Raw genomic sequence first — 18,387 nt, forward strand, 5'->3', positions numbered from 1 at the left:
GGGAAAGCACTCAAGCATCTGCTTAATTTTAAGCATGTGAGTAACCCTTAACGTCAATGGAATTATTCATGTACTTAAAGTTAACTACACACTTAGATACTTTGCTGGATTGGGGCCAATCCTTCATGCCTAGCATGATCGAGCCTTCAGTCCTTGTTCCCTCTGCTGACACTGCCAACAAGCGTGCCATTTGCTATTAACTATCACGATATTGGCTTGCTTGAAGTCACCCCCTGCCCACTAGCAACTGGACTCAGACCAACTCATTTCATATATGCCAGCAAACAGCTAGCAGAAAGTACAAAGCTTCAGTTGCGATGATTAAACATAAAAAATTCCAGATCTCCCAGCACCATCCAGACATTAATATCAGGACAAGCAAAAACACAAAACAATTTGAATGTAAAACATACAACGATTTTCTGTATCCAGCAAAACAAACACTTTAATCTCTTCAATGGTCATTGGCGAAATGAATCAGAGATTTTATTAAAACTGTTTAATCTATAACTAGTTGTGCACTTTATTACACTCTACCATTAAATGGCATTACATCAAAGAAAGTCAATCACGTTAAAATGATAAATATTAACTCTTTCCTAAAATATAAAACTTTTAAAAGGGCAGTCTCTATAATCCCTTTTATAGCAAATACCTGGAGGCTGCTTTTTGTAAGTTACAACACAGTAAATTAACTTCTGATTTTTTGTCAATTGTATCAATCTCAGTTGGAGAATTTTTATTCCACACGTAGGCCTAGATTAGCGGTTCTCAATCTATTTACCATTGTGGGCCACATATGCAGCTCTCTATGTCTTACGTGGGCTGCATCCACACACTATATATACTACCTGTCTGGCCCTGAGGATATCACATGGGCCGCAGCTGTGTGCTGATTGGGCTGCAAGCAGCCTGCAGGCTGAGAACCACTGGCCTACATCCTGATGTCAATGGATCTCTGCGCTGGGATCAGGACCTTAATACAGTGGCTTTCAATTTATAAGGGTGTCATTGTTTAGTGCAGTGGTTTTCAACCAGGGGTCCGGGGCCCTGTGCGGGGGTACGAGTAGATTTCAGGGGGTCCTCCAAGCGGGGCCAGCGTTAGACTTGCTGGGGCCCAGGGCAGAAAGCCGAAGCCCCACTGCATGGGGCTGAAGTCCAGGGTCCTGAGCCCAACTACCTGGGGCTGAAGCCAAAGCCTGAGCAACTTAGTTTCGTGGGGGCCCTGGCAATTTCCCTGCTTGCTACCCCCTAAGGCTGGCCCTGGCTTTTATATGCAGAAAACCAGTTAATGTGGCACAGGTAGGCCATAGAGTTTTTATATCATGTTGGCGGGGGGAGGGAAAGGGGGGGACTCTGAACCAAAAAGATTGAGAACCCCTGGTTTAGTGAACACTAAAGAGCAGTGGTTCTCGAACTTATCTTAATGCACCTCCCGCTGCTTTGTGTTTGTAGTAGTTTATGCCCCCACCACCAACACACAAGTACATATACAGATTAAAAAATCAACATGCGACTCACTAAATACTAAAAACAGTACGGCATTGATTGAGACAAAGCCAACAATCCATTGTAATAAAAGCAAAAAAGCAAAACTGATTGTGGTCGATGCTTACAATTAAATGTGCACATCACATCGTAGCAAATGGGTTAACGTACAGATGGCAATGACTTTGTATCATGCTACGCAAGCTCAACAGAAATCTGTCAAAATGCACAGCACCATCTAGAGTCAACTCCACAGCACCATCTGAAGACCTGATGTGTGGTCTTAGCTTAGCTAGCTATTCATTACTGTGGGTAAAATGTGTGCAGTAAGTTTTTTTTCTAAAGCTTGTCACATACCCCCAGAATACATTCCACACCCCTCTAGTTTGGGAACATCTGCTGTAGAGGAACTTACTCCACAACCCTGCAATGTAAATGGAAGTAGCATGGTCTATTTTTAAACCAGAAACAAATTTTCTAGAAAGCTAATTAGAAAAGCACAATGATTGACTTGTGCATATTCCAGACGCTTGTGTTCCTCTTATGAGATAATAATGCTTCTTCAATCATTTTTGCATAGTTCATTGTGCCCATAGGTTCTGTATTGCACAGGCAGTTAACTACGGGATAACACATTGGACCAAATGTTGCTTGCATTTACAAATGGTACCAGCCCACTGGCTTCAGTTAGGTATCACCAGTGAGAGCAGAAGTTGGTCTAATGTCTCTAATAAGTGAAGGTTGGATATCTAGCTACCTTTGTCATACAGAGATACATGAACTCATCGTTTATTTTGAATTAAACAACAGTGCAACAAATCAATAAATTATATCAACAATGCTTCTCGGCCACTTACCTCAATGTGGCCATTCAGAGCTGCATGGTGTAATGCTGTCCGCCCCCCTCTGTCAGAGACATTGACGCTGCTCAGCATTGGAATGATTACTTCTGCGCACTTCACTGCTTTGTTTGCAGCTGCTACATGCAACGGTGTCTGCCAGTTCTTGTCCCGAGCATTAACATCCGCTGAATGCTTAATCAATACTTGCACTGCTTCCTGCAATGGAAGCACAGTTATAAACAAGCTATTAAAATAAATATAGGGCATGTCTATGTATAAACATATCTCTCTACACGTCATATGGTGAAGTGTGGAAAAAATGGTTCTTGAGAGTTACTGGTAGCCATAGAAAACTCATATGTGAGCAGGGGAAAAGACAACCAGAGTCAGTCATTCAAAAATATTCTGGTGGGGGGCGGGGAAGGGGAGAGAAATTGTTGATTCAAATGCCCTTGTATTACATGTCATCTTATTGTGATACATTTAACTTTCTTCATATATATTTGTTATCATTTAAGGCAGAGTCTTGCATTTCTAGCCTACACAAACTTTTCCTTTTCGGTTTTAGAGTGTGCAAAACTGCAGGATTGGGTCCGTGCCAGATAGGTCCACTGACCTTTAACACTAGACATTATAGCCATGTTCTACTCGAAGAAATGAATGTATTTAATGTATCTGAGATTGAAATGGGGTAAGTATCGTGTATGATGAATTCATCTGTAAAATAAATAAAGCACTATTTGGACAGTAAGGTTGAGACAAAATTGCTATATGCAGCAGTGATAACAGGACAGAGAGAACAAAAATCCAAGTTAATTGTGCAGGCGACAAATTTCAGGCTCAGAACGTGTGAGAGTCCCAGATTAAGCTGACATTAATGTCCTTAGTGCCTGTCAGCACTCTTTTACTTTTCCAGTGACCAGAGTTTACATCAAGTGTCTCAGTTGGAACACAGAATTTCTTTGGCTTTTTGTCACTTTTAGATAAAACTTCATTTTTACAAGTGATAATTTAAGTGCATATACCAACAAAATTAAACTACATATTTTCCATTTGAGACATTGCACATCTCTTAACCAAGGAAATATGTACCACCCATACTTAGGTGGGCGGAGAGGGATAATATATTTAGAAATCTCACAGTTGAACAGAGAGGTTTGTTTTCTCCCATCTGAAATTCTAAAAAATAAAACAGACATTTTAAAAACATCATAACCACTATGGGCTGGGTTGGGGCTGAATCTAACTCAGCCATGCGGGGTGGTAGTGGGGTCACCCCTACAGGACTGCATTAGACCAGCCTGTATCATGGCAGCAGACACGGAGAGGGAGACTGTATGCTCATCATTCCCATCTCCCACCATAAGCAAGTTAGTTGGAAGGGCTGGGCATTGAGAGGGGTACTGTGGCTGATTATTCCCCCTCCAGGACAACATGGGAGCAGTAGTGGAACTGTGCCTCAGAAGGGTGTCTCAGGCAGAATGCCCCCTGAGACTACGCCAGGGGCAGTGCACCTTGGTCCTTTAGCTACAACCCTGAGCAAAGGATAATCTAGCCCTAAAAAATATCAAAAGGACCAGAAAGCTCACATTGTCATGTCAAACACATATAGAATGGTACTACATACTTTTGTTAAAGTACAATTATACAATAGCATTTATACAAAATGTAACTAGGTATTATAAAAAGTTCTAGACACACATATTATTTGCACAATTGGATCACTTTAGATAAAGGAAGAATAAGCAGTTTATTAGCGTGCCTATTATTTGCGTATTTTAGATTCATATTATACACAAACACACGTGTATTACACATATATATGATGCCTTAAGTTAGATTTAATAATTGTATCATAGTAAATGTGGTCAGACTTTCAGAAGCGCTGAGCACCCTCAGTGACTTCAGTGGGATTTGTAGGTGCTACAGACCTCTGAAAATCAGAGCATTTACTGCCCCTTAAATTCTTTGGAGATGAAGACAGAATTTGAGGCTAGCAGCTGTGTAAATAATCCTTATATTGTAAAAATGGATCCTGATCCTGCAGTCATTACTCATGGAGTAAGGGGTCCCTAATTAATTAAAACTTTGGGTGCCTCAATTCATCGATTTTAAGACCCAAAGGGAACATTATGATAAGCTACTTTGACTTCCTGCATAACACAAGTCATCAAATGTCACACCATGTCTTCAGTGCAACAATTAACTCAAGTTACTCCACTTGAGCTAGCATCCACGCCCTGAAACAACATGCAAGCTACATAGAATGATTGAATTAGCAGCTAATCAGTTGTAACTCAAGATGCTGCATCCCCGCTGCATTACTTGCTTGAGCATCAGCAGCACTCAAGCTTCAACCCACCTCTGACAGCCTATAACTAGCTAGAGTTTAAGGCGCAACTTAACTCAAGCTAGAGATGTGTGTGTGTGTGTATGGGTTAGGGGCAACACATGAGTTATAGCTCCAGTTATCCATAGCCTCTGTTTGCCAGAAGCTGGGAATGGGTGATAGGGATTGGATCACTTGATGACTACCTGTTCTGTTCATTCCCCCTGGGGCACCTGGCATTGGCCACTGTCAGAAGACAGGATACTGGGCTAAATGGCCCTTTGGTCTGATCCAGTATTGCCGTTCTTATGTTATGTTCAGCTAACAACTGGAGTGAAGACAAGCTCAACAATTCATGCATCATTCCCATAGTTTCTGATTGAGCTACGCCCAGTCCTGATCTAAAGACTTCAAGTAATGGAGGATACATCCCATCTTTATGTAGATTATTCCAGTGGTTAATTACCCTCAGTATTTAAAGTTTTCACCTTATTTCTAATCTGAATGTTTCCAGCTTCAGCAGTTGGAAGTTAAAAGACAAATTTAGGCAGAAAATAAGGCCAGGCATCTAAATAAATTCCTTGATTTGCAGACCTGCTGCATGCTCTCAGCTCTAGAACTAATGGGAAAATGGAAATCTCATCCTGAAAGAAATTCCAAAATTTCATTTCATCACGAGTCAGGCAGAAATGTAGAAATCACGGCATTTTTTGTGAAATGAAATATTCCCAAAACATTTCATTTTGATAAGGTTGAAACATTTCATTCTGACTTCATATTATAAAATTTAGAATACAATATAATAGTTGAAATAATAAAGCATGAACAAACATTTCAATCTTATCAACACAACCTTTTGATATGGTCAAAATGAAATATTTTTACTTTACCAAAAACTAAATGTTTTGACAATTTCACAATGGAAAATTTTGACAAAAATCAGTTTGTTCCCATAACATGTTTCCAACAGAAAAACAGCATTTTCCAATAGAAAAACATTCTGTTGGACAAGCTACGACCAGCTCTCCTCAGCTTAGGGTGACCGGACAGCAAGTATGAAAAATCAGGACAGGGGCTGGGGAGTAATAGGCACCTATGTAAACAAAGCCCCAAATATCTGGACTGTCCCTATAAAATCGGGACATCTGGTCACCCTACCTCAGCTCTTAGTAACAACTGCCCTTAGGCAAAACAAATAGTCTTAAAAGAGGACTCTCAAAAATTGTATTTTGTGTCTCTTTTGCTCTTTACACAAACATAATATGAAGGAACCACGTGAGGGAACAAGTGGGATCCAAATAACCATATTTACTAACTATAAGTCACAACCATTTAAAGGAATACACCCATATTCCTATGCACTACAGTACTGTTTTTCACATACAGAAATGTTTTCTGTTAAGGCTAGGCAAAGTTTTATTAATGTACAACAAATACATCATATATGTACACATCACGTGCCTGGGAGAGCGCACACAGCCTGGATCGACACTACAGCTATTTACTGTAAGAGTTTAACTCTTTTGTCCTCTATTGATTTCAGCAATTTCATCTTCTATGGCAATCCCATAAATTGGTGTATAGCAAATTTACACAATAAGTGAGACTGCTTATCTTAAAGTGTTGATAATCATACATCATTATTATTCTCATAGAGGTTTTATTATTAATTATTATTATTACTACTAAAGGCCAATTACTTTAAAGTTACTTAAAGAAAATTCACTTTGTAAACCTTTGGGACCAAAATTCTACTTGAAGTCAATGGAAAAATGAACGTAAATTTAACTCTTGAGATAGAAAGAAACAGGTGTTGGAAGGTACAAATAAAATAAAAATAAAAAACTTGACAAGTAATTTTTTAATTCCATTTAAAAATGTGTATATACACTTTCATTTACATCTACATATGTATTCCACTTACATTCCACTTGGGAGCTAAACTTTATTCCAATTCTTTAGGGAGGTGTTTTTCTCTCAACTTTCAATTATCTGGCTTTTGAGGATGTAAAATAGATCTTTATCTTACCATAATTTCCATGTGTATATTTAGTACAATGGTACTGCTTAGGACTCTGCATTTATATTTCTTTTAGCATTTGCAGTATAATCCAATTATCAGAGTGAAATCTCTCAACCACTTCTAACTGTACAATGCTAAAATTTGATACATACATGAAGTAGCCAGTACAGATACATTTGAGGGTTTGTGGTTTTTTAAATAACCAATTTAAATCCCTGAAATCAACTTTATGTTTTAATGAGTTTTAAATCCAATACAAAATTTTTTGCATGTGTTTTTGTCAGACTCTAAATGGTTTCAGAGAGACAGAATCTCAGTGTTGAATGGAAGCTTCAGAATAAGCAACTCTCTCTGTATAAAACCTTAGCCTTACAGGTGATTGTTCTAAAAGTGGACTAAACCCACAGATACTTGACAAAACATAATTAGGCCTAACAGCCAACTTTTGGCCCAAGAACCCCCTGGACGGCTGATATTGACCTGGTATTATGGTACTCATGTTGGAAATTTGTCAGATAGCCTGTGCAATGATTTATTTTCACAAATATAGCAATACCAATAACGGCCACATTTAAAAAACATCTTATGATGCTAAATGTCATTCAAAATGTTCAGAAAGTAATGGCCTTCACATGAACAAGAACTAGCAAAGGAAAAAGAACATATGAAAATTACATTTCTATAAAAATATATACATTGAGTTAAGATTAGCCAATTTACATGGGCGTCAGCTCACTTTTTCTATTGCTCCCTCACATACTGTACCTGTGATATTATTCCTTTTGGAGTGGTAGAATTACCAGAAATATGGAAAAGAAAGCTGCTCAACGGGAACTCTGCAAAGGGTCTTCACTTGCTTTCAGCAGCAAGGGGTTAAGGGTCAGGCACAAAGCCACAGTAAGACATGCATTTTTAGCTAGGACTGTCACAACAGATAAAATTCACCTGTATCTAAAACAGCTAAACCATATCGGTTGTAATTACTGGGTTATAAAGATTGTGGCTGTTATTGAAGGTTTATGTCTGACCTCTATTTTTAATGTGGCTTTTTTGTATTTCACTCCTTTACAGCATTCGTATTCTATTAGCTATTTCTTTCAGTGGGCTTCATTGGAAGCCAGCAGCTGGGAAGCTCAGCTAGTAGCTAAGCAATGCTTGAGTTCAGAAATGAGCTAAGGATTCCTGCCTCCAGGCTTGGCAAGCACTGGGATTGTTATGGAGGTGATTCCATCAATTTCTGGAGGACAGCCAGCTCATGTCTCTGTTAAATGCTCCCCTCAGCAGCCAATTCAGTCTGCAGTTGCGTGCATCATGTCAGCTTAATATTAAGAGGATAAAAATACACAAAGAGGCCACAAATGGAAGCCCGGAACGATGGTATACTTGAAAATTCAGTCATGCTTGGGTTATTCTCTCTGATAATTATTATCTCTCCTCTTTCGAGATAGCAATGAAAAACACTACCGTGAGATGCTGAAAGATTTCTTGTTGCCAAATGGAAAAAATATGGACTTAACTCTATTTTATGGGTGAATCAGGGGAATTAAAAGGAAGCTTTATGGATGCCTTTAAACACAGTTATTCAAATCAAACTACACATTAAGCCTGTTTGATCACTAGAGACACACCCTCCCATTCCAATCCCTCCCGCTTACCTCCTCCCCCAACCCCACTATGTCTGACCATTTTAAGGTGATTAGACCAGCACCACTGCACAGTATCTCCCACTTTGGTCAAGATCATTCTATCTACTGATTGTAGGCTAAAAGTCATGTACTACAGTAACTTAAATAAGGCATCATATTCGGGAAAACAATCAGATACACAGGAGTGGAAAACCACAAGTATCCAGCAGGCTAACAATAAGAACGACACACAGACAGTAGCTGATTACTCTTGCTTTAGTGAAGACCAAAGGATTTTGCAATCAGAAAATCCTTTCCCCCCTTTCTTTTTTGCATCTCCATTTGTACTTTATTGTGGTAATGGTATTTTTTTCATTGTTTGCATGCAACTGCTGGGGTAATCAAACCTTACTCACTTCGCTCCTTGAGGCGACAGCCCGATGAAGAGGAGTCAGCCACATATTGTCCTTGGCATTGACACGAGCCCCTGCAAATAAAAAGTACAGATTATTGACATGCTTTTGATGTAATAGCTACAATAATAATACAACAACAACAATAATATTAATATGTTTCTTGGTAACAAAGGGCTATGCCGTATAGATATGCACAGAATTTATCACAACCTTGCTAGCATCAGATTATTTCTACTTTGTTAACTCTTAGAAAATTACCTTACTTTCAAAAACGAGAAAGGTTCAGCAGTAAAGTGGGGGTAGGAGGCCTAGGTTGTCTATCAAAGATTAGCGGGTCTTCCTAGGACCAGGCAAATGTGCAAGGGATGTCAGGAGACTGGGCAGCTGAGGTAGGGATCTGGGACCTGATCCTGCAAGCTGCTGAGCCTCTCAACTTTTGGAGCAGACAGCATTTAACACCTCAGGATCAAGTCCACAGTCACTCATCCAGCAGGAGGAGGAAGAGGATTCTTCAACTTGGGAGTGCTTGTTGGAAGTGTTGGGGAACTATTTAAAGGGGCAACGGGGGAAGGTTGGGCAGCTGAATACTGTTGGGTCACTTGTTGAGTGGAGGGGGTAACAAGGATGTTTTGGGGCAGCTAGAGTGGGATGGGTCAACAGAACACACACACACTAAGAAAGTGAGCTTGCACATCCATGTGGGGACACAAATTTAGTTTTAAGTAATATTTTAAAGCAATCCATTGAGGCACTCAGGCAAACGACGAGACATCACTGGAGGGAGCAGAGAAAATAAAGAGAGCACTTTATTTTAAAATATTGTTATTGTTTGAAAGCAGAACGTTTTACAAATTAGCAGAGTTGTCTGCAAATCTGTCCTGGAAACAATTGGATAAGTGTTAGACAAGCATAAGCGTCCTGCATATATCACAAATGAGCCTTCAAATTCTTCACTAACAAAAAGGATGTTTTAACCTAATTTTGCACTAGAACTTGAGCTCATATACCCAATACAGGGACTTTGGTTTTAATTTCTCCTGATTGTAGTGGATCATTCAAGGTCTAAAGCCCCAAAAGTATTTTCCAAAAACCCACTGCTCATGGGTGCTTACAAGTTTGCCCCTCACTCGTAATGGTCATTGAGAATTTGGTTCTAATGATCAGAGTGGAAGCAATTTCTCTGGGTTACCTTTCAGGTTTTAAAAGTTGGAAAAGGTTTCAAACCTCCCAGATCAGCTGGCTTCAGAAAAATAACATTACAATTTGTCAAAGTGCCAATATGAGACCTACAGTTATACTCTATCTGACTGGCCTGGGAGTTTTACATCTAATGGAACTTATACCCATACAAAACATGTCTGGTTTAGTAAGTTAGATGTTTGATTTGAGAAGTTCATTGATGATGGATTTACATTTACAGATAATGCTGATACAATGAGTAAAACAGAAGTGATGTGTTACCCTATTTGATCTTCATAACAGGATTATTATTTACATTGCAGTGGTGCCTATAGTCCTCCGTTATAGATCAGGGCCCCAATGTGCTAGGCACTGTGCAAACACATAACATAAGACAGTCTCTGCCTCAAGGAGCTTTTAATCTAGGATTCCAATGTACCTTGTGTTACACTGTTTTGGATAAGTCAGAGTTGTCAGATGCAAACTGCCTGGTCTAAATCCCAATGACTGGCATCAAATATTTCTTTTCAAGCGATTTATTCTGTGGTTCAATTTTTTTTAACTGAGGTTCTCCTGATTTATCTTCACCCATTCAAGAACTTCCATGAGCAGATGATACCAAAGCAGAAAGGCTTATGGGACAAATAGCATTATGTGATAAGCAGTTTTATCATTCCTCAATATTCAGCAACTATAGTGGCATCTGAGAAGATGATGATTAGAAAACCCAGGAAATTGTTTCTTTCAGTAGCTGGTTAAGCCTTTCACTGATCCACTCACCCATCAAGAAGCTGAATAGGCAGCTGCCTAGAAAACCCCCAAAGAAAAAGATAAAAGCAAAACGATCACAACACACACACACAAATTATGCTGCACGTTCTCAATCTTATCTCTCTCTGCTGTTTTCCACATCCTTTCCCTCTGTATGTTTTTCAATGTGTTGTTTACCTAACAGAGTGGAATGGCTCATTCATAGCTAGTTTAGTCTACCATACATTTGTAAACGTTTGTCTTTTCAAATGTTTCACTCAATACGCCTTGTTTGGTTTAACCAAATGCCTGGGATATATGGTGTCGTGCTTTTAAGCATCAGCTTCCATCCAAGGATCTCGAAGTACTTTTCAATACTATTAAGAAAGACTCTCCACATTCCTTAAAGATGGGGAAATGGGACATTGTATAGAAGGTAAAACAGAGTCACACAGAGGGGAAGGCCTACTTTTTCAAAAATGCTCTCTGTTTTTGGGTGCCAACCTTTAACACCTAGGCAATGCTTTTCTGGTGCTGAACACCTACACTGCCCATTTAAGTCAACCTCTGACATCCAGGCCCTCTGTGTTCAATTAGGGTACCCAAAGACAAAGGGACCCTCAAGTCAGTGAATACTTTTGAAAACGTATACCTAACCGTAGGTCTGTCTTCACTGCAAAGTTAATCTGGGCTCTTAGCTGGGTATTTTCTAAGTGGGGGATCCTCAGAAGGCAGCTTTTTACCTGTCCTCCTCAGTCTCTGCACTGAAGGAATTCTCCCCTGGCTGGAGACAAGGATTTTAGAGCCCCCTTTACATAGCTCTGGCCTTTTTACCCAGTGCAAATGAGCTGAAGCAGGAGTGACAGTCTCACCCATGGTACCCAATTATCCGGGACTAAGGTGACCTCAACTGGAGTGTCCAGTTCTGGGCGCCACATTTCAGGAAGGATGTGGACAAATTGGAGAGAGTCCAGAGAAGAGCAACAAAAATGATTAAAGGTCTAGAAAACATGACCTATGAGGGAAGATTGAAAAAACTGGGTTTAGTCCTGAAAAGAGAAGACTAAAAGGGGATGTGATAACAGTTTTCAAGTATGTAAAAGGTTGCTACAAGGAGGAGGAAGAAAAATTGTTTTTCTTAACCTCTGAAGATGGGACAAGAAGCAACAGGCTTAAATTGCAGCAAGGGAAGTTTAGGTTGGACATTAGGAAAAACTTCCTAACTGTCAGGGTGGTTAAGTGCCTACGGAGGTTGTGGAATCTCCATCATTGGAGATCTTTAAGATCAGGTTAGACAAACACCTGTCAGGAATGGTCTAGATAATTAGTCCTGCCATGAGTGCAGGGGACTGGATTAGATGACCTCTCGAGCTCCCTTCCAGTCCTATGATTCTAACTGCAGCATTTGAGTCCAAGGACTGCACAGGAGTAGAGGTTCACCAAAAAGGAGCAGAGAGGATGAAAGGCCTTGACCAGCAGAGCCATGTGGAGAAGAGGGCCTGCTGCATCCTTGTAAGCAGTGGTCATGGCTACACCCCCCTTGCCTGGCAGGAAGTTCAGTGCCTCCTGAAGTTTTGTCGGGGCAGCATGGCTCCATGTTTAGTGCCTTAATGACACTGCATGTGGTTCTGCCATAAAGGTTTGACAGAGTCCTTAGACAGCAAGCCCCTCAGGGCAGAGACTGGACATCAGATTTCTGCTCTTTTGTACACCAGTGCCACCTCACTGAAGCCATGAATTGCACTGGAATACATTTCCTCTCTTGTGTTTCTATTTGTCTGGACAGCTCTCCATGCACGTCCGTGATTGGGAGTGGTTACAGGTTGTCAAAATAAATCTAACAGATGGTTACTACCTGACTGCACTTCCTATTCTGTGGAAAGGGCATGAAGAAGGCAGTAACATCTAAATCTCAGATCTATGTGTTTTAATGCACATGAAACAAACTCACAATACACTTCCCCAGGATCTTACAGGCCAGATCCTCAGCTGATTTATACCCACTGAGGATCTGGCCCCACATCTTCCATGTATTCTAAATCCACTCCTATTCTAATGGTTATCTAGAATGCCATTTCTGGTATTTCTCGGTGCACTCGGGCACAAGCTTTATTCATTAGAGGCGACATTTATTTGTGCTGCCACCAGTTCACGCACTACAAATCTCAGTATGAGCATATTTCACTGAATGTCTCTCCTGAGTCCCGCCTGAAATGCAAGGGGCTGATACTTTCCTTGGCTTCTTGTCATGCTCAGAATATTGTGGTTCAAATCTGACCGTAAATAGTCCATGCTTTTATTCTTTAAATATACTGCCTGTCCTCTGATTTTGAAGTCAGGCATTAGAGGTACACTTTTTAGAGTGCTAAATGGGATCATCAGATTAATCTTTTGTGAAGTATTTTACAAATTGAGTTGTGCTGAAGGCAGAAGAGAAACGAGGGGAAAACATTGCTGTTGTGATCTAAGCTCTGGCTTGGCTAGCCCTGGCAGATCAGTACGTCACAGAAATTTACAAAGACCTTTTCTCTTCCAAGTGGGTACAAGTATTGGTGTGTCATGAATAATGATACTTCAGAGATAAAATGAGATGAACAGGTAGAACATACCACATACAGAATTAGCTCTGACTCAAGCCCTGGGAATGTAAGTATCAGTGTTAGTAGTGCTCCAATAAGTCAAATCAAACTGAACCCCTGCTGGCATGAAGGCTAATCATTAAAACCTTAAATTATGAGCTAGTTTCTCTTTGTTTAACCCCCAGTTGGATATTTCACAGAGCTGGGTGCATCATCTGCATTTTATCCTATCCTCCAGACAAATACTAGAGCCAATGGATGAGGTCTGGCTAGTAACTTATTTGAATTCACATTGCCTAGAAGAGCATGGAGATACTCTTTCCCACATAAGGAACACACTGGAAATCAAGAAATGAAATGTATTTTCCACAGCAAGGCCACATCTTCACGAGCTAATGCACTAGAGATGCTACAGGAATTCTTGGGAGATACGGGTCAGAGCTACCTCATCTCTTTATTCATACAGATCTTCCTTGTGCTGCTATTTGCAATCCTTGAAAAGATAATGCCTCTGCATCCGGCTCACATGCTGACAATTCATGATAACAAGATGTGACAATGGCTACATGCTGTATTACCACATGTCAAAATGAAGGTAATTAATCTTTACCGCCTGTTGAAGAGAGGCATGTTTGTGTCTAATGTATTGGAGAAACCATCCAATCATAGTCTGTCAATGTAATAATATTCACTCGCGTCTTTCTGCTGGGATCAATGACATAACTGGATGATCACATGTGAAAATGTAAGTCTCACAAGTTAAAGTTCCTTGACTAAGCAATTGGCTAACCCATGGTTTCTAAATATATGATGGACAGATGGAACGTGCATAAACTTTCTCATTTAGTTTAATCCCTTTTTTGCTTTCTCCAACCGTATTTTTGGACAACAAACTCCGCTTACAAGCTGTTTGTACAACAAACATCTGGGAGGAGAACAGCAACATCAAAATTTAAATGGAAGAGCTTTGTTACAGCTACTGTTGCTTTAAAGATGTACATATCACTGATAACTGGTGCATCAATTAAGCCAGAATAGGAACTTCGAGCAGATGCTGTAAATGTCAGTACGAATCTTGACAGATATTGCTTATTCCATAAAATACCACTCACAGGCTAATGCAGTGGTGTTTGATTAAGCTGCAGTTTATTGTTACAAACTTTGATATTGCCAAGTCATTTATCCATCACAGAACTGATCCTGTATTCATCACATGAATCTGATCTGAAAATAGTTTTATTGTTTTAGCTTAGTAACAGCAGTCAGATGCAGAGAGCTAGACTCAATTACAACAACAATGGTCTGATGCCATATTGCCATATTCCGTTCAGTTGGAGGAAGCAAGCTATCGTCTGGCAAACCACACTCAGATAAAATCTTAGCCATTTTGCACTCTGGCCCCAAACTAAAACAACATTTTTTTTTTCCAGGTTGTAATAAGTTCAACTAGGTTTCCAACCCCCACTTCTAGTTTTTGGTAATCTCGTCACCTCCTGCATTTGGTCACCAGTAGAAATGCTATATTCCCGAGAGATTTCCTTCCCTGCCGGAACAGCAAAAGCGCTGGGAAGTTTGCAGCAGAGCTTTTTATTGTGAGATTTAAAGCCCAAATTCTTGACTAGAGAGATTCAACGTAAGCATCCAAATTTGCTCATCTGAACAACCAAACCTTCATCTGAGATTTGCCCTTCAGAAGGCAAATTAGCAATTAAATTATTACTTTTTATAATACAGTGTGGGTATATATGCAATAATGTGCCTCAATCTCTAGACTACATATCACATAACAGTAGCTGTTTAATGCTACAGAATCTCAAGAGCTTGACGATCAGATATATGCCTGCACTCAATTCTTACCACATCAAGGATGTTGATGCATTTATTTCCTGTTACAACACAGTTATATTTTTAATATGTGCTCCTTACTCTTTCAACTTGTATCTTCTTCCTCACCCTCAATTAGGCTACTGTAGTGCAATAAGCCCTACTCTTAACAAGCTGGTTTAGAAACACATGACCTTTGGACATTTGCAGGCACATCGAGGAGTTAGCCATGAACCTTCTACTCTTCTTGTGAGGTGCCAACTCTACCTTTTATTTTGACAACTATCAATCGTGCTTTTCATTTTCAAAATCGTATTGAAGCACAACCAATTATTTATCACATTGCCTCTACAAAGGTAGGTGAGTATTTTATTCCATTGCAAATTGGAAATCAATACAGAGAAGGGTTAAGTGTCTTGTCTGAGGTCACAGAAGTAGGCAGTGTCAACCACTGGGATGAAAATTCACAGTCCAGTGCTCGATACCCTGTCTCAGTCTTTACATTGCACAACAATGCAAGGAGAGATTTGACATTCCCCTGCTGAATCACCCATCATACACTATATCTACGTATAAGGATACATCTATCATTATGCAGCAAAAAACTTAAGCATGTGATTAAATCCCACTGGAGACATCAGGAGTTAACACGTAAGTCCCTCACTAAATAGGGACGGTCTTAAGCATGTGCTAAACTTGTTTTCTGAATCCGCAAATAATAAATAGTTTTAACCCACTGCAAGTTGGTAACAATTTGTAGTTTTGGTTCATTTTGTTATTCTCAGAGTACATGTTATGTAACTATAGCAAGCAATTTAAACTGGTTCTCTGATCCTGCAAACAGCATAATGCTCCTTGGAACACAGAGATGGACAGGGCCCGGATTTAACCTGCATAAGTTAAAGATGCCTCCCTTGGGCACTCACTGTAGTTTGTAACATTGGCTTCTCTGTTGATGACTAATTCAGACTTCACATTACCTGACAAAATGAGGAGCTCAATGATCTCTGCATCTCCCAGAAAAGCTGCAACATGAAGCGGGGTGCGTTTTTCACCATCCTGTAAAACAGCAAAGATTGCACAGCTATAAAATATGGAATGCCAAAATGTCATTAAGCTTTAGCTAATATTTGATTTTCTACCAGTTTCTCATATTAGAAAGATGGGACTCAACCAGCAAAGAACGAAAAGTTCTGAATGAGGCATTTCTCTTTAACAATCCACACCTTACATGCTATATTTTTCTCCATCAAGCATTGTACAGAAACTATCCTTTTCTCGGTATTCTTTTTCACAGATATAGTGAATGTAATTTGTATCTCATCTGTACCTCTCTTCCTTCCAACCCTGGATAGACAGTTATGCATGAGGGAAAACATTGTCCTCAATTAGGCCCTTTTTGAAATGTTTGCTGCTTTACTGTTATGCTGACATAATTCAAATCGTTCTGGACATCAGCCTTTGTAATGCAATTTGATTGAACAACACAGCACAAGGCTCTAAAAATAATACTTTTGAGAAAGGAATGGAACAGTTCACAAGGACATTATAGATAGAATGCCCTTTCTCCACAAAGACAGGTTTCAGAGTAACAGCCGTGTTAGTCTGTATTTGCAAAAAGAAAAGGAGTACTTGTGGCTCTAAGGTGCCACAAGTACTCCTTTTCTTTCTCCACAAAGGTAATCCAGATATATGCAGGCTTTCATAAACTGTTCATCAGTAAGTTATTGGCTCAAAATAGAGAAGTCTGGCACAGTCTAGTCTGGTATTGCCAAGCCCAAGCATCCAAAAGTCTTGAGTCAGGCCTCCCCCCGGCCACCCAATATCGTGAGATTGGCTTAAACACAAAGAGATTTTTAAAACAATATATTTGGAGTTCTTTTTGTTTGCCTTCTGGCTTTTGAACCTTTAGGGTTCATGTTTTCAAGCTTATCTCTGAAACCAGGAGGGCTAGAAACTTACTGTAATTTAAAAATGAAAGCCAAAATTCTTTTGTATTCTCATGAACCCAAGGTCTAGACCATTAAGAAAAAAAAATCCACCAAATACTACAAGATTCACAATAAAATCACAAGAGGTGGTAACAGTTCTAACCAGATAAGTACTGAGTGTTAGAGTTATCGTGCACTTCATATGTTTATTTATATTTAGAGCCAAACAACATTAAAAACAACCACACAAAGAGATCTAAGTGCCATGTCAATTAATAAAACCTACAATAACAGGACCACCCAGCATTAAATATTCATATACAGGTAACAAAGTAACTCACCAGGCAATAAATCAAAGCAATGGAAAAGCCCCATATATATTCCCACCCCACTCCAGAGACATACCCCAGACTCCTGTCAAGTAAACAGCTGTTGCAGAATGCCTTTAGGATCACCATTTGTGGGTTATTCGGACCATATTCAAAATGTTCTGTAAACACTAACAAATCAATGCTGCAGAATCTTTTTTCTTCTGAACAATGAAAAATGTTTTCCCAGGCTACACTATACACAAGCCCTGCAAACATAGGAGCCACTGATGGACAGGGTGAGTTATGGGCAGGAGGGTGCTTAAGTCTCTCATATGCATATATTATTACAAAGCCTTCGATTTTTTTGAAATAATTCTAAAATACTGTAAAACACTTGAAGACAGACTACTCAAACATAGCCACACTGATGGAGGAAAGATTTTCTTACAATCTCCCCTTCTCACCTAGTGGGGAAGTTATAATAGTATTAAAAATTTCTTGTTTTTCACTTCAAAAATATCACCACTCTATGCACTTGCAGGCCAGAATTCGCAAGAAACCTCAGTGCCTATTAAGACACCTAAGAGGCCAGATTTTCTAACATGCTCAGTATTCAGCAGCACCTGCTAAGAACAACAGAGTGCTGAGCATTTTTGAAAATCTGGGTCTACATAGTTTATTCAGTAACATTTTCTACGATGTAATATATTATGCTTCAGTTTGCACTAGCTGGGCAAGTGTTTGCTGTGGGATAGTGCACCATAATACTCATAAGGATTACTTCATGCTTCTCTCCTAAGACGGTACAATACATGCAAAATCGTAAAACAAAGACTGGTCAAAATCCTGAACAAAAACAGAAATGTTTTCAGTGCACTGGTTTTTTAAATTAATGCATTGCACTGTAGAATCTTGCTTGGTTTTGGTGCAATATTAGCAACAGTTCTTGCCTCTGTCAACTCTAAGCTTTATAGTACCACCTTGTGACAATATACAAGGCTTGATAAGAGAACAGAGGGATGTGAAATGGGGTATTGGTGATGCAAGTTCAAGCAAGTATCCAAAGCAATCCCATTAATTGATTGATTGA

General features: G+C 39.6%; 1 protein-coding gene across 13 annotated transcripts in view; it reads right to left on the bottom strand.

The window, feature by feature from the left end:
* ANKRD44 (ankyrin repeat domain 44) overlaps nucleotides 1-18,387 on the bottom strand; it is a 206,699-nt gene that overhangs the window by 89,138 nt on the left and 99,174 nt on the right. For all 13 annotated transcript variants that reach the window (XM_043525212.1, XM_043525215.1, XM_037912257.2 and 10 more), the window contains exons 3-5: nucleotides 16,036-16,114; nucleotides 8,724-8,794; nucleotides 2,346-2,546 (exon numbers count right to left, since the gene is read on the bottom strand). In XM_043525212.1, the coding sequence (XP_043381147.1) occupies nucleotides 2,346-2,546; nucleotides 8,724-8,794; nucleotides 16,036-16,114 (351 nt within the window). The remainder of the gene's footprint in view (nucleotides 1-2,345; nucleotides 2,547-8,723; nucleotides 8,795-16,035; nucleotides 16,115-18,387) is intronic.

The sequence above is a fragment of the Chelonia mydas genome, chromosome 11 (assembly GCF_015237465.2).
Source record: "Chelonia mydas isolate rCheMyd1 chromosome 11, rCheMyd1.pri.v2, whole genome shotgun sequence".
Taxonomy (NCBI): domain Eukaryota; kingdom Metazoa; phylum Chordata; order Testudines; family Cheloniidae; genus Chelonia; species Chelonia mydas.